At 35.8% G+C, this 14643-nt stretch overlaps 1 protein-coding gene across 1 annotated transcript; it reads right to left on the bottom strand.

The window, feature by feature from the left end:
* Nucleotides 1–5272: 5272 nt before the first annotated feature.
* Nucleotides 5273–14263, bottom strand: LOC144445252 (uncharacterized). The gene is made up of 7 exons (XM_078134795.1): nucleotides 14161–14263; nucleotides 12516–12728; nucleotides 11243–11661; nucleotides 10446–10662; nucleotides 9256–10035; nucleotides 8658–8804; nucleotides 5273–8061 (listed from the first exon to the last, which is right to left on the bottom strand). The coding sequence occupies exons 1-7, from the start codon at nucleotides 14261–14263 to the stop codon at nucleotides 5273–5275; spliced, it is 4668 nt and encodes a 1555-aa protein (XP_077990921.1).
* Nucleotides 14264–14643: the final 380 nt, after the last annotated feature.

Genomic DNA, 14643 nt, shown 5'->3' with positions numbered 1-14643 from the left:
ATACATACATACATGCATGCATGCATGCATGCATGCATGCATGCATACATACACACACACACACACATACATACATGCATGCATGCATGCATACATACACACACACACACACACACATACATACATACATACATACATACATGCATGCATGCATGCATGCATGCATGCATACATACACACACATACATACATACATACATACATACATACATACATACATACATACATACATACATACATACATACATACATACATACATGTTTATTTGGTTTATGTGCATGCTATGTTCTTCCAAAGTGATATCACATAACTGATGATATTGTCTACTAAGAGTACAGTTATATTTATATCATTTAGTTTTTTTTAAATATATTTTTGAATATAATAAAACAATATTCAATCATTTTCATCTTGACACCTTGCCGTGAAATATGACATTCAATGTACATGTATGAGTCTATGACTTGTTAAAATTTCAGATTCAGTTCTGTTTACAGTTGTATATATTGATACAAACGTCATTAAAAAGAGAATACAAAGAATTCTTTGCAAACTGTAAACGTGAAACCTTTGAGAGAGAGAGAGAGAGAGAGAGAGAGAGAGAGAGAGAGAGAGAGAGAGAGAGAGAGAGAGAGAGAGAGAGAGAGAGAGAGAGAGAGAGAGAGAGAATCCAGTGTTAGTAGAACCACAGACACTTCTCTATGGTAGAACGATCTCAAAAAGACAGCAAGAGAGACAACAATCGACAGGGGAGAAACAGGAGAGATACATGAAAGAATGATAGAATGAAGGCATTAACAAATAATGAGAAGAACTTGGCGATCACTAAAGAAGTCTTTCCACAACGACAATAAACCGATGAGAACCAACCGTGTTGTAAAAATACACTTTTGCAGATAGAAGGGTGTCTTTTTTCAATAATCTACGGTGTACTAAGAATTACATATATACTACACCATAAATACTATGCAGAAAATCCTTAAAATATAACACAATTTAATGATAATCTTGATTACATTTGAAATACGTGTATTTGTCAAGTATTATTCCATTTTGACGCTTGTCAAAGTACATTTTATTTTATTTGCCCTAATTAGACGAGTCTTTAATATTAAACGTTGACTATTTCGTCACAGTCTGCGACTCTAAAGAATTTTGGGTCATTCCATTTCGTTCACAGGAGATGGGAGGTTAATCATCAACCTATCGTCTTCAGCATGAGGTGTACATGTGCATATATATTCAACATCGACTTGTTACATTTCTAATAACACTAAAGACAACAGTGTGTTTCGTCTTTTCATGGATTGTTGTCATGGAAACAAGAACGGTGATCCCCTTTTTTCAACTTACTATCTTGGGGTAGAAATGTTGAAGACCATATTATTTTTATTTTTTTTATGAAATTGACATCACTTTCACAAAAGTGACACCATGTTGTACCTGATGTCACATTCCATCACGATTCGTTGATTCTTACAAATATAACTTAAAAGTGTAACACTGCAGGCAAATCTCCGACACTTCATTAGTTAGCTTTAACTTTAATATTGGTAGTATAGAGTGTTTAGGGTATATAGCTTGGTATTAAAACTGACTTATACATACAAATGAGTCATTTTAGTAAGTTAGATTTTAAATCAGTGATCAGTGTTAAGGTTATCTTTTGATATATTGCTTCGGTGTATCCAGAGCAAGTGTTTGGGTAAACGTATTTAACATCTCTCCCATACTTATTGTATCGACACACACCCATGACAAAATGGTTGGTGCTATTCACATAGAATTAATGTCACCTAACTACTCATCATTAGTCATTGCTAACCAACAAAAACCTTCTATGGACATTAATGTCTTCAAGGCATACAAAACAAATGATACTTGACATTCTCGATCTCGAACTACTAATGAAATTAATTTCCCTCTTTTGAAGTGCGCCATCTGGTGGTGACGTTCCCCTAGCAAGATTGCAATGTTCTACACTCGTACCAATACGTGTATAAATACTTCGTAGTGGTAGGATTTTTAAAAAGTTTTTATGAAATATTCCGCTTCAATAACACAATGTCAATGCTAATATAAAAGCATAAGAGTCATTACAATTCCAATTTATATAAACTGCGTTAATTTTTATTTATTTATATCAATTATTTATTTAATTCTGAGTTTTTTGTCGTTCCGGGGGTTATGCAAATGAACACTGCAATTTCAACTACACAGTTCCACAGCGCGATACAGATCTGCATCGGATAAGTTAGGACGATTTTCCTACAAAAATTGTGCCTTACCCCCCCCCCCCCCAACATATTGGACATTTCCTAACTTCAACTTTACACATGACCCGAAAAATGTGAAAAAGTACCCAATTCCGTCAAAAAACGACACAAATAGTGACACACTGCAAAGTTTTCAATTGCACTACGGGGAAAACGGGGTTCGATTTGTTCAGTACAGCGCCATCAACGAGAAACAAGTAAACTACTGACCTAGGGGTCATATCCATAGAAACTCCTACACTAAGACTGTGAAAATAAGTGCATCCATCAAAAGAAAGCTGAGGGAAGCAAAATCAGACCTAGGCAGTGTAAGTTCGATGATTATATTAACCTAAACGGTGTGTTTGATGACCTAGAGAGAGCTGTGGATCTGTCCGTGAGGAGGAACGACAAAATAACGCCCGACAAGGCACAGTGGAGGCAGACTCTTGTGTATCCAATGTTTTTACCTAATCGAAATTGAATAAATATTCATAAAGATTAGAATAAGAAGTCTAACATATTTACACTAACCACATACATTGTTCAGTATGAATCTTAACATCGTGATATGCCTAGAATAAGCATGATCGCCCACTGTAAGTTGACAAGACGTTTGTTTACATTGACAGTGCATGAGTGTACGCGTCCGTAACAACGCACGTAGTACACCTTATAAAAGTGGATGTGTTACCTGCTTCTACTCGTTGGTTCAATTTTTTCAGTTTGCGTTGTATGTACACAAAACTTTCACAGTAACTGTATTGCATGAATAACCAAAACTCTATCGTTTTCGATTTTTCACTTATGCTACGTAACGTCTTCAATTTGTATGGACCTTTTGCAGCAAATTAACAAGCATTATACAGTAAGACGAGAACTGGCGCAGGCCTGCTTCAGTTCAAGGCCTCTATTTTCACTACAGTGTAACTCTAACGAAAAATAACCGACTGAAATATAGTTTTAACATATATTAACACAATGATGACAAAATTAGATCGAATTCCTTCCTGATTATCCGTGTCCGGGAAAAAAATGACGACCGGCATCGGCGCCAAATACACACTTTCGAAAATGGCGCGTCTCATTATCCCAGCTCATGAATAATTCATGAGAACGCGCTACCATGGAACGCAATCGCGTCAAATTTCCCCGTAGTGTGGGTAGTAATGCGAAATCGCGCTGAAAACGACGTGGCCAAGATCTCTGAGTCTTACTCCGTACCATGTTTCAAAATGTTGGCAAAATTCAGATCCTCACAACAACCATAATTTTTGACAAGAGTGCGGTTGGTAATAAAGTAACAAATGTAATATGTCTCAGTAAATAAGTTACACTCATGAAGTGAGGTGAGGGGAGGGGGTGTTTGTTGTAATGGTTGACGAACTTTATGTTTAGCACATCTGGATATTCGACCATAATTGTTCAATATACACACTCGTATTCACAAATAAAAATAAAAACGTCTGGACTCGATATCTTCTGTTTACTAAGAATAACAATAACAAAAGAGGTTTAATTTAAAAAAAAAAATCACTAGCACACTATTCCTGTTACACTAACAAAGGTCCAAAAAGTTGTCCCCAATACTTGTTCACAACGACTAGGGCTACTATAGAAAATGGTCTGAGCCTAGATTAGTGACAAAAACTGAATTTTAACGAAAAGTTGTTAGAGTTGACGACAGATTATACATTTCTACTTGATTTTCCTTACTATGCAACATAAAATATTTTAATTTAATGTGATTACGGTGTGAAATAATGAATTTGTTGTTAGATGTTGATTCATATCATCGCTGATGTGCTGGAAGAACATAAACCACTAAATGAAACAAGTGTCAACATTCGTTTTGGTTTGACTGGTTGGGGGCGCTGTTCATATTGCGTTTATCATTCACCATCAAGACAGACTAGACACACTTTGGCGGTATTTCTGATGTCTGAAGATATGAAAACACAACAGACTGTGAATTTTAGGGGAGGTATCAATTCTTTCATTGTGCTCAAATGTTGAATTTTCAAAATATTTGTAAATATATCAAAGTTACATTCATGGATATTACAGCCTGATCAGATGGATGTATTAGTAATAGGTTTCTTTTTAATTTTAATTTTATTTGAAATGTGACGTCATCCATACCTGTCTACACTCATATCATTTCATAATAAATACAGACAACAAATTCAAAAATGTCAACTTTTCCTTCAAATATTTATTTCCATAATGTGTATTATGATAACAGAAGGGAAGCTGAGTATAAATACATACAAACCATATCAACATAACAAGTGTACACATAGTCTCTAAAATTCAAAATACTGGGCTCAGGTAAAAAAGAGAACTTGACAAATTTACTTCAAAAACTAACACAATCCACAAAAATATATCTCCATGACAACAAAAAGTAATATGATTTTACAAGTTTATTTCCACCATATATGTAAGGCATGAAATATGACTAAGAAATGAAAATATGGAGCACCAAGATTTTTATAAAATTGAAAACTATAAACTCTGTCTCATCAAAATATAAAATCAATTATCCCTGAGATAAAAGTATTGTACATTATTAGTTAAAAGTATCCGATATTTGAATTTATTTATATTTATATACAAATTATAAAAATAAAGTATATATTTATTGTGATAAATAACACAGAGTATAAAAAATATTAAAATATTTCATCAAAGACAAGTAGACAAAGACTTCTTTGTATAAATACAAAGTTTGAGTAATCATGACTTCATGAAAATAAATAAAAATTATAAATACATGTTATGAAAATATCAAAAATATAAGCTTTATATAAAAATATAGTTAGAAAATTTAAATCACATCACTGTACAGTGTAATAAAGCACAGTGAATATTTAAATTAATTAAGTTAATTATTAAAACATATCAAATTGTCAGAGTAAAACCTATAAGTACCAGTGTTCACCTGACATGGTGTAATAAAGATCCATGAGGTCAAAGGTCAATGTATTAGCATGTAATGTTAACAGTATCAGGTTTAACATTCACTGTGTTTGGTAGTAATGTCCTGTACACTGAACTGAACTGTGTGTTTGTATCTAATTCTGTCATCATACAAATCAAGGAATGGAGTCACATTGTATTCATAAGACCAATCTGTTGGTTTCTGTTGACTAGCAATGATATCCTGAATCTCAGTAACTTTCTCATCATGGACATGATGACTCTTAGTATAGAATGTGATTGACTTCAGTGTACACTGATTTGTCTCTACTGATCTGATAACAGATGGAAATAAACATTGGACTGCACCTAGTATCCAAGGATGTAGAATTGAATGGTCATATGAATAGTACCTACAACTAGACAGTGTTAAATACTGAATAATCTTATTCTGTTCCAATGCTTCTTTGATAGGATCCCACATCTCACTATTATACTCCTTGAAATCAACACTGAGAGACTTCACACATCTGTTATGTTTTATAAATTTACATACACTATGAACTGCTTTACTTGGTAATTCTCCAATCCCTATCTCAGTCAATGTAGTGTTGGTAGATAACACATCCAATATGTCATTGTCAGTGTCAAATACTCTATAACTGGTCAGAGTAAAGGATTTCAAACTATCACTTGGACACTTTAAAGATTCAGTAAGTTTTGGTATTAAACTCTGGGTTCTAGTTTCTAAATTCAATTCAACTGTATGTGTTGTTTGACACTTATGAATAAATTCACAAAGTCTTTCCTGTACATTGTCAGATAATTCACCTCTGTATTGCAGTGTCACTCTACTAGGCCCATTCTGTATTAGTTGTTTAGAAACAATGGTAGACAGTTCACATACATGGTCTGCATAAACTGAATATGTCAAACTTTGTATTGACTGACTCTGACAAATGGATTCCTTTATGCTTTGCATACTCTTCTTTACTTCTTCATCATTGCAATCTGGCTTTTCTTTCCCACATAAAACATGAATACTGATATCACTGAATTCAGACTGTTTAATCATTTTAGGCATTTGTCCAACATAATGAATTGTGTTTTTGATATTGTAATGCTTTAGCTCATCAGCACGCACTGACATCACTGAAATCACTACAGACAATGATATTCTACTTTCTTTTAATTTCGTTGATAGTAATGAAACCTGATGTGGAGTAACACCAGCTATTATTAGTGACTCTACAGTATTAGTAGTAGAGTTTACAGATTGGATTTTCTGTAGTAATTTAATAAGATGTACAATACAATCAATACTACAAATACTAGAATATACTCTGACTACAGGGTAATTCACATCTAATAAATTATCATAATAAACATATGACTTCAATTTGTCTTTTCCTCTGTAAACCAATCTTGCGTGTAATAATGGGGAAATATGTGATATACAGTCCTCACCCCATTTAGATTCATACAAACACAGCAAACAGACACTCCATAGCTTTGACAATGTGTTTGCTTTCTTAGCGTCAAAAGAAGAGTTGAATTGACTCAAACTCTGTACTCTGAGGCTGAATTCTTCAAAGAGGTGACACATTTCTTGCTTCTCCATAATTCCAGCAAGAAATTTCCAAACAGATAAATGGGTCTCCGGATCAATGAGAATGTTATCAAGAAATGCAAAATTTCTATTCTTTGCTTCACAAGCAAGATGTAGAGCAGTGAAATATTCTAGCCAAGTCTTATGATAGAAGAAATAAAGTTCTTGTACTTCCGTTCTAGGGCCTTCATCTCTAACTAGCAAACCTAACTCTAATGACATATCTAGAGAAATGTCTGCTTTGTTGAACATAGACTCACCTTGCATGTATAACTTACAAGAATCTGAAATTAAGTTTCCCTTTGCATTTATGACTTCTTTGGGTAATATACCATCTTTTAACTCTATATTATTCTTATTACAATACCTTCTAAGAATACAATTTAGTATTTCTCTGTAAAGCCCTGGCAATGTTTTTGGAAACTTAAATTTAGCTCCAACATGTTTGTCTTCCCAAAGAATACACAAAAATGAAACATGCAGTGGGTTAGCTAAGAGACCCCTTTTAAACACCTTCCTATTAACTCTCTTTTGTTTGATTATTTCCTTCATGAAATCTTCTCCTGTAGTACTTTCTTCAGATCCCTGAAAATATTTCTTAATATATTCCTTCATTCTTTCATCTGTAAATCCCTTCACATCAAAATGTAAATCACACTCACTCACATACTTATCACACTCACGAGGTCTACTGGTAACAACAGCAGTACTAGTGCTAAGTCTTTCCTCTGAAATCACTTTTGGAATTTCAGTTTGTTTTAGTTTATTTTTGCGAATCTCATCTAGGCCATCAAGGAGAAACAACACAGAACTTTCATTAGTAGAAATTATTTCCTCAAGTCTCTCTTTAGGAATGTTTTTATCCTCAAATAATAGCTGGTTTTGTATTTCATCTGAAATGCTATATCCTGTAACATATCTCATTTTCAAAAAGAAAACTAGTTTATATTTGTCAAGTCTACCTTGAGCCCATTCATATGCTATCTTTCCACATAAAGTGGATTTACCTATAGCCGGTGCACCTTCTATACGGATACGATTTGTACTATCTGGTCCTTCACTAACTGACTTAAAAATATCGCTAACATCTTCCAAAATATCACCAACTTTAAATTTTCCTTTTGTAACATCTTTAACTTCAAGCTGAGTGTAAACGTCTTCCAGGTTCAGGTTACACTTTTCATTCCATGGAATTGGTTTGTGATTCCTGAAGTATTTTATGTATTTTCTCTTCAGCACCTTTATCAGTTGTACTTCAGAGTCAGATACATCATCTGAAAGGAAAAGGAAATATTTCAATCTCTTGGTCAAATTCAAAACTTTACAGCTGTACATAACTATATGGTTCATTCTACAATTACCTGGATGTGTGTGACTGTATAAATCCTGACGTTTGTTACTGTAATACCAAACTAAGTGTTGAATGTGTCAGTCTTCATAATAACACATCAAATACTCACCTGGATGTCTGTAGAACTCTAATCTAACTGTAGACTGTTTCAGTGTTTATGGTATATGCTAAAAAGACACCAAACACTTACCTGGATGTCTGTTTATAAATACAGAACTCTGTAGACTACATGTATATTGTTATACCAAACTAACTGTATAGACTGTGTCAGTGTTCATGGTCTACTACTAGTAATAACACATCAAATACTTACCTGGATGTCTGTGTATAGAACTCTGCAGACTATGTTGTTATACCAAACTAACTGCTGACTGTGTCAGTCTTCATGGTATACTAATAACACATCACAATACTTACCTGGATGTCTGTGTGTATAGAACTCTATAGACTACAGTGATATAACAAATGAATTGATTGTATCAGTGTTAATCGTATACTAATAACACATCAAATGCTTACCTGGATGTCTGGTTGTCTGGCTAAATGTAACATTACCAGAACTTTCAGGCCGGGATGCAGATGAATGGGATTCCTGATATTGTGCTGCCATGGTATCATGTTGCTGAGATGATCTGCTGTTTTGATAAACTGATGATGTGGTTTTTTCTACAAAAGTGAAAGGGATTATATACTTTGTTAGTTTTTGATTTACATAACTGAAATGTTATTTACATGTATTGGTAAGAATAATAATGTGATAATTTTTTTTTTCAAGTTGTCTCTTCTTCTGCTTGACGTCATGAAGTTCATCAGAGTAAATATATTTACCAAGATCTACCAATTCAGGACAAGCTACACACTTTGATAAGATTGATGTCTATCAAAAATACAATTTTTAAAAAAAGAGGCTAGTGTTACAATATCCATCAAAGCATCAAGCTAATACCACAAGATAAACAAAGTACATGTAAGCTTGTTTTGAATAGGAGGTGACATTTGTCTACTGAACATTTTCAAGTAATGGTCTTGTAATTCTTCCAACTCGAAAAGGTTTGAATGTCAAAAAACAAGCATCCTACTTTGTAAAAAGTAACAATCAAGTGAAAACATGGCATACCATCAATTGGCTGACAAGATCTAGCTGGTCCAGATAGTGTTTGGTGAGATCTAGATGGTTCTGGATGTGCTTGGTAATGACATGTTGTTTGAGGCAGTGATTGGTGATACCCAGTTGATTCAGGTAGTGATTGGTGATACCCAGTTGATTCAGGTAGTGATTGGTGATACCCAGTTGATTCAGGTAGTGATTGGTGATACCAAGTTGATTCAGGCAGTGATTGGTTTGACATAGTTGGTGCAAACAGGAGTCTATAATACCTAGCTGCTTCAGCTAATGATTGGTGATACCCAGTTGATTCTGGTAGTGGTTGATAAGACCCAGTTGCTACAAGCAGTGGTTGTTGAGACCCAATTGGTTGTGGTAGTGGGTGGTGAGACCCAGTTGATACAGGTAGTGGTTGGTGAGACCCAGTTGATACTGGTAGTGATTGGTGAGACCCAGTTGATACAGGTAGTGGTTGGTGAGACCCAGTTGATACAGGTAGTGGTTGGTGAGACCCAATTGCTACAGGCAGTGGTTGGTGAGACCCAATTGCTACAGGCAGTGGTTGGTGAGACCCAGTTGATACAGGTAATGGTTGGTGAGACCCAGTTGATTCTGGTAGTGGTTGATAAGACCCAGTTGCTACAAGCAGTGGTTGTTGAGACCCAATTGGTTGTGATAGTGATTGTTGAGACCTAGTTGTTTCAGGAAGTGGTTGGTTAGACCCAGTTGCTACAGGTAGTGGTTTGTGAGACCCAGTTGATACAGGTAGTGGTTGGTGAGACCCAGTTGATACTGGTAGTGGTTGGTGAGACCCAGTTGATACATGTAGTGGTTGGTGAGACCCAGTTGATACAGGTAGTGGTTGGTGAGACCCAGTTGATACAGGTAGTGGTTGGTGAGACCCAGTTGCTACAGGCAGTGGTTGGTGAGATCCAATTGCTACAAGTAGTGGTTGGTGAGCCCCAGTTGGTTGCGATAGTGATTGTTGAGACCTAGTTGTTTCAGGAAGTGGTTGGTTAGACCCAGTTGCTACAGGTAGTGGTTGGTGAGACCCAATTGATACAGGTAGTGGTTGGTTAGACCCAGTTGATACAGGTAGTGGTTGGTGAGACCCAGTTGATACAGGTAGTAGTTGGTGAGACCCAGTTGATTCAGGCAGTGGTTGGTGAGACCTAGTTGATACAGGTAGTGGTTGGTGATACCCAGTTGATACAGGTAGTGGTTGGTGAGACCCAGTTGATACAGGTAGTAGTTGGTGAGACCCAGTTGATTCAGGCAGTTGTTGGTGAGACCTAGTTGATACAGGTAGTGGTTGGTGATACCCAGTTGATACAGATAGTGGTTGGTGAGACCCAGTTGATACAGGTAGTGGTTGGTGAGACCCAGTTGATACAGGTAGTGGTTGGTTAGACCCAGTTGCTACAGGCAGTGGTTGGTGAGACCCAATTGCTACAAATGGTGGTTGGTGATGAGACTCAGTTGGTTGAGGTAGTGGTTGCAGGTGAAACCCAGCTGCTACAGGAAGTGGTTGTTGAGACCCAGTTGGTTCAGGTAGTGGTTGGTGAGACCCAATTGCTACAGGCAGTGGTTGGTGAGACCCAGTTGATACAGGTAGTGGTTGGTGAGACCCAGTTGTTACTGGTAGTGGTTGGTGAGACCCAGTTGATTCAGGCAGTGGTTGGTGAGACCCAATTGCTACAGGCAGTGGTTGGTGAGACCCAATTACTACAGGCAGTGGTTGGTGAGACCCAGTTGATACAGGTAGTGGTTGGTGAGACCCAGTTGATACTGGTAGTGGTTGGTGAGACCCAGTTGATACAGGTAGTGGTTGGTGAGACCCAGTTGATACAGGTAGTGGTTGGTGAGACCCAATTGCTACAGGCAGTGGTTGGTGAGACCCAATTGCTACAGGCAGTGGTTGGTGAGACCCAGTTGATACAGGTAATGGTTGGTGAGACCCAGTTGATACTGGTAGTGGTTGGTGAGATCCAGTTGATACAGGTAGTGGTTGGTGAGACCCAGTTGATACAGGTAGTGGTTGGTGAGACCCAGTTGATACAGGTAGTGGTTGGTTAGACCCAGTTGCTACAGATAGTGGTTGGTGAGACCCAGTTGATACAGGTAGTGGTTGGTTAGACCCAGTTGCTACAGGCAGTGGTTGGTGAGACCCAATTGCTACAAATAGTGGTTGGTGATGAGACTCAGGTGGTTGAGGTAGTGGTTGGTGAAACCCAGTGTGTCTTTGTAGAATATCACATTGATGACCTGTAAATAAAGTTTGGTTTGGCTGTTGTTGGATATTGTATGGGTTCTGATACACCAGTGGTCTGTGGGAATTAGAACTCTCACATGCTGGTGTTTCAACTGTACTATCCTTTGTGGTTGGTAGATCAGTTTCCCTTTGCTCTTCTCCTGTACCTGGGTATAATAAATATGAAGGGACAGAAAATATTAGTTAAACTAATTAATGAAATAAATGCTCAGATTCAAGTAAATGGATTTATCCAAATTATTTTTGCGGTTGAAGTCATAATTCTGTATTGAAAACCAAATACATACATGCCATTCTGTTCTATTGAGACATAAATCGAGTCTTGTCTATGCTGGGACCAGTCCTTTAAGAGACATTTTTAAACGCCTCAAGTGTTTCAGTATGTTATTCACCTTTAATTTTTTTAAAGAAAATTTTGTCCTTTTTTTTTTTACTTTTCCCAGTTTCAATTAGTCTTCCAAGGAACTCTAAGTATCAGTCACTATAGTGCTTATATCTCTATTGGACAGAAATGTGCATGGCCATTTCTATAATATTAAAGTTAATATATTAACTGCAAAATATTGAAAGTGATAGACAGGTACAAAAATTACTCAAGCTAATCAGTCAAGAGGGCACTTAAGATTAATTTGCATAACTGCACTTGACATGTATACAGCCATTTTGTGTATTTCTTGCAAGGGACTATGGGAAAACTGTTGATGACATCACAACTATTCTTATCTCTTTGTCCTGACAAATACAAAGATTGTCAACATAATTAAATCAAAGAGATTACAGTACTTATAATGTGTATTTTTCAGTGTTTAATGGATAGAATTATCTGTGTATAGTTTTCTATAGCATACACCACCTAAAAAATTACATAGCAAAAGTATTTAACAGCTACTACAAGACTTATTTGGACACATGTCAATAAAGATTGCTCAAAGTTTCACTTATCTAATGAGTATCAACATCTCACATATTCCTCTTTTCCTCACTAATTTAAGCATTTTACCTTGATGATATCTTCTTCCTTTCTTCAAATACTTCTCTACCAGTTGTTGTCGTCCAATTTTACACAAGACTTCTTCTAGTAATGATGTATTAGACTCTTTAATATAGTTCATTCGGTATAGTTTAATAAACAGATTTCCTGGAATAACCATTCTCTCCAGAGCTCCAACAGGCAAGCGTTCTTCAAATAGTATCTTCATGTGTTCAAATTCCTCTGTTAATGTAGAAAACAGGACAATGACCAAGTTTTTCTGTTAGCCAGTGTCTAATTTGAAGCACTGCCTTATTACTTCCATGTTTTTTTAATAAATTATGATAACGCAGTCTTACATAACACTGAGTCAAGAGTTGTAAAGGCCAGTCACACTACTTTTGGGCTTTCCTGAGCAATTTGAATGTAAGAAAGTTTGAGTTGAAATCCACTTTCAGTCAAAATTTAATGATCTTTTATTTTAATTAATAATATCTGGAGTATTTCATAGTATGATATTCTTTTTATTTTCCATTGATGATCACTTTAACCAAAAACATAGTTCCAAGCACAGTTAAGGTCATTTTCAAAAAAAAAAAAAAAGACTTCAATGTTTTATTAGTTGTTATGTTTTATTGATCGTTTCATCAGTAACACTGCATTCAGTTCAAGAGAAGTAAACAGTTTTAATATACCCTGCCCCTTTACTGGGCAAGTCAGGTATTTTATCTGACAAAGTTAACATTGACAAACTGTAATGACTATGTTAAATGAATGTGAGGAGGTGGAATTGTAAAATTGAGTGCCTTGATATTAGGAAACTTTAGACTGTGTGCATAACAAATGAAAATCAAATTGCATTCCAAGAACAGCCAGGTCCTACACAAACCCTGTTACATTCCTGTGGTACAGGTCTGTGTCAGCAAAGAATGGCAGCAGACTGGAACAAAACTATGGCTACATGCAGGCCTGTCAACAGTGATGTGGCTACATTACTGTATACATTGCTGTTGGTACACTGCTGATACATTGATGTGAGATGTGGGCTGTCTTTCAACACTTGACACTGAGTACTTGTATTAGCAGTATGTACATGGCTATATGGTAAGTATATGGGTGTGTCACATGTATGACTTTATCTTAATGTAATGTTTGCAAATGCACTTAAAACATTTGAGATATTCTAAGAAATTGCACACCACTGTATATATTCTGTATCAATAGACCATGTTTCAGGTCTGTGAATACAGTCCTGAAATCTACCCTAATTAACAGACCCTGTAACAGATCTAGAACTTAAATATACACACACCACTGGATACACATCTGTGTGCACACATGTTTACATCATGTGATTACAACAATTAATTACACACCTGCCAACAGACCTGTATGAAATCTTACCAGATTTACCAACCCTATGACTTCATTTGTTTCAATTGACATACCTTATTACAGGATTTGCACAGCTCAGGTCTGTTACAGCCATGTATCTGACAGTCATTCTTCAAAAAAAAATATCTTTGACATCTCTAGCATAACTTCATATAAATCAGTCTAGTATTATATAATAAAGCATGGTCGAGAAATTGGGTCATAACCATTCACATAAAAACCTTGGGTAAATGTCACAATGAAGTGATTATAGCTATATCTATGTAGAAAATGTACAAACCTGGAGTAATTTCTCTAGATAAATTGGCCAGTGTCTCCATAAAAGGATCAAATCGAGATCGTTTAGGTTCTGGTTCACCTGGTTGTAATCCTTGATCAGCCATTGTTGGTGATTTGGTTGTTATTCCCAATTTATATGTCACTTTCCATTAAGGCATAGTCTGGAGTTACAATAAGAATATATTTAAGATAATAAGATTTTAATTTGATAGGGAAATAGTAAGGCATAAAAAAATTGTGTGTTTCCAATTACATTCAATTTTAAAATAGGTGGGGTAGGTAGATTTTCAAATTTTATTTTTTAATTTTACTTTTTTTATGTGAGTGTCTAGTTCAGATAGTTATGTTTTCTGTTATTTTGCATATGGTCTCTGTGTTATTGGTTTCTTCTCATCAGATGTACAGCCATTACAGATCAGAAGAACAGTTTTATATTGTCTTTTTTAGTTGATGTCAGTTTCCTCATCCACTATTTTTGCAAGAC

This window comes from Glandiceps talaboti, chromosome 14 (genome assembly GCF_964340395.1).
Source record: "Glandiceps talaboti chromosome 14, keGlaTala1.1, whole genome shotgun sequence".
Lineage (NCBI taxonomy): Eukaryota > Metazoa > Hemichordata > Enteropneusta > Spengelidae > Glandiceps > Glandiceps talaboti.
This window is presented reverse-complemented; position numbering and strand designations above follow the sequence as displayed.

Excerpts from the sequence above, each read along its gene's own strand:
- LOC144445252 (XM_078134795.1), bottom strand. The coding sequence starts at position 14,263 with ATGGCTGATCAAGGATTACAACCAGGTGAACCAGAACCTAAACGATCT. Across the intron at positions 11,662-12,515 it reads AGGAAGAAGATATCATCAAG|GTACAGGAGAAGAGCAAAGG; the intron begins GTAAAATGCTTA and ends TATTATACCCAG. Across the intron at positions 10,036-10,445 it reads CCACTACCTGTATCAACTGG|TATCAACTGGGTCTCACCAA; the intron begins GTATCACCAACC and ends AACCACTACCAG.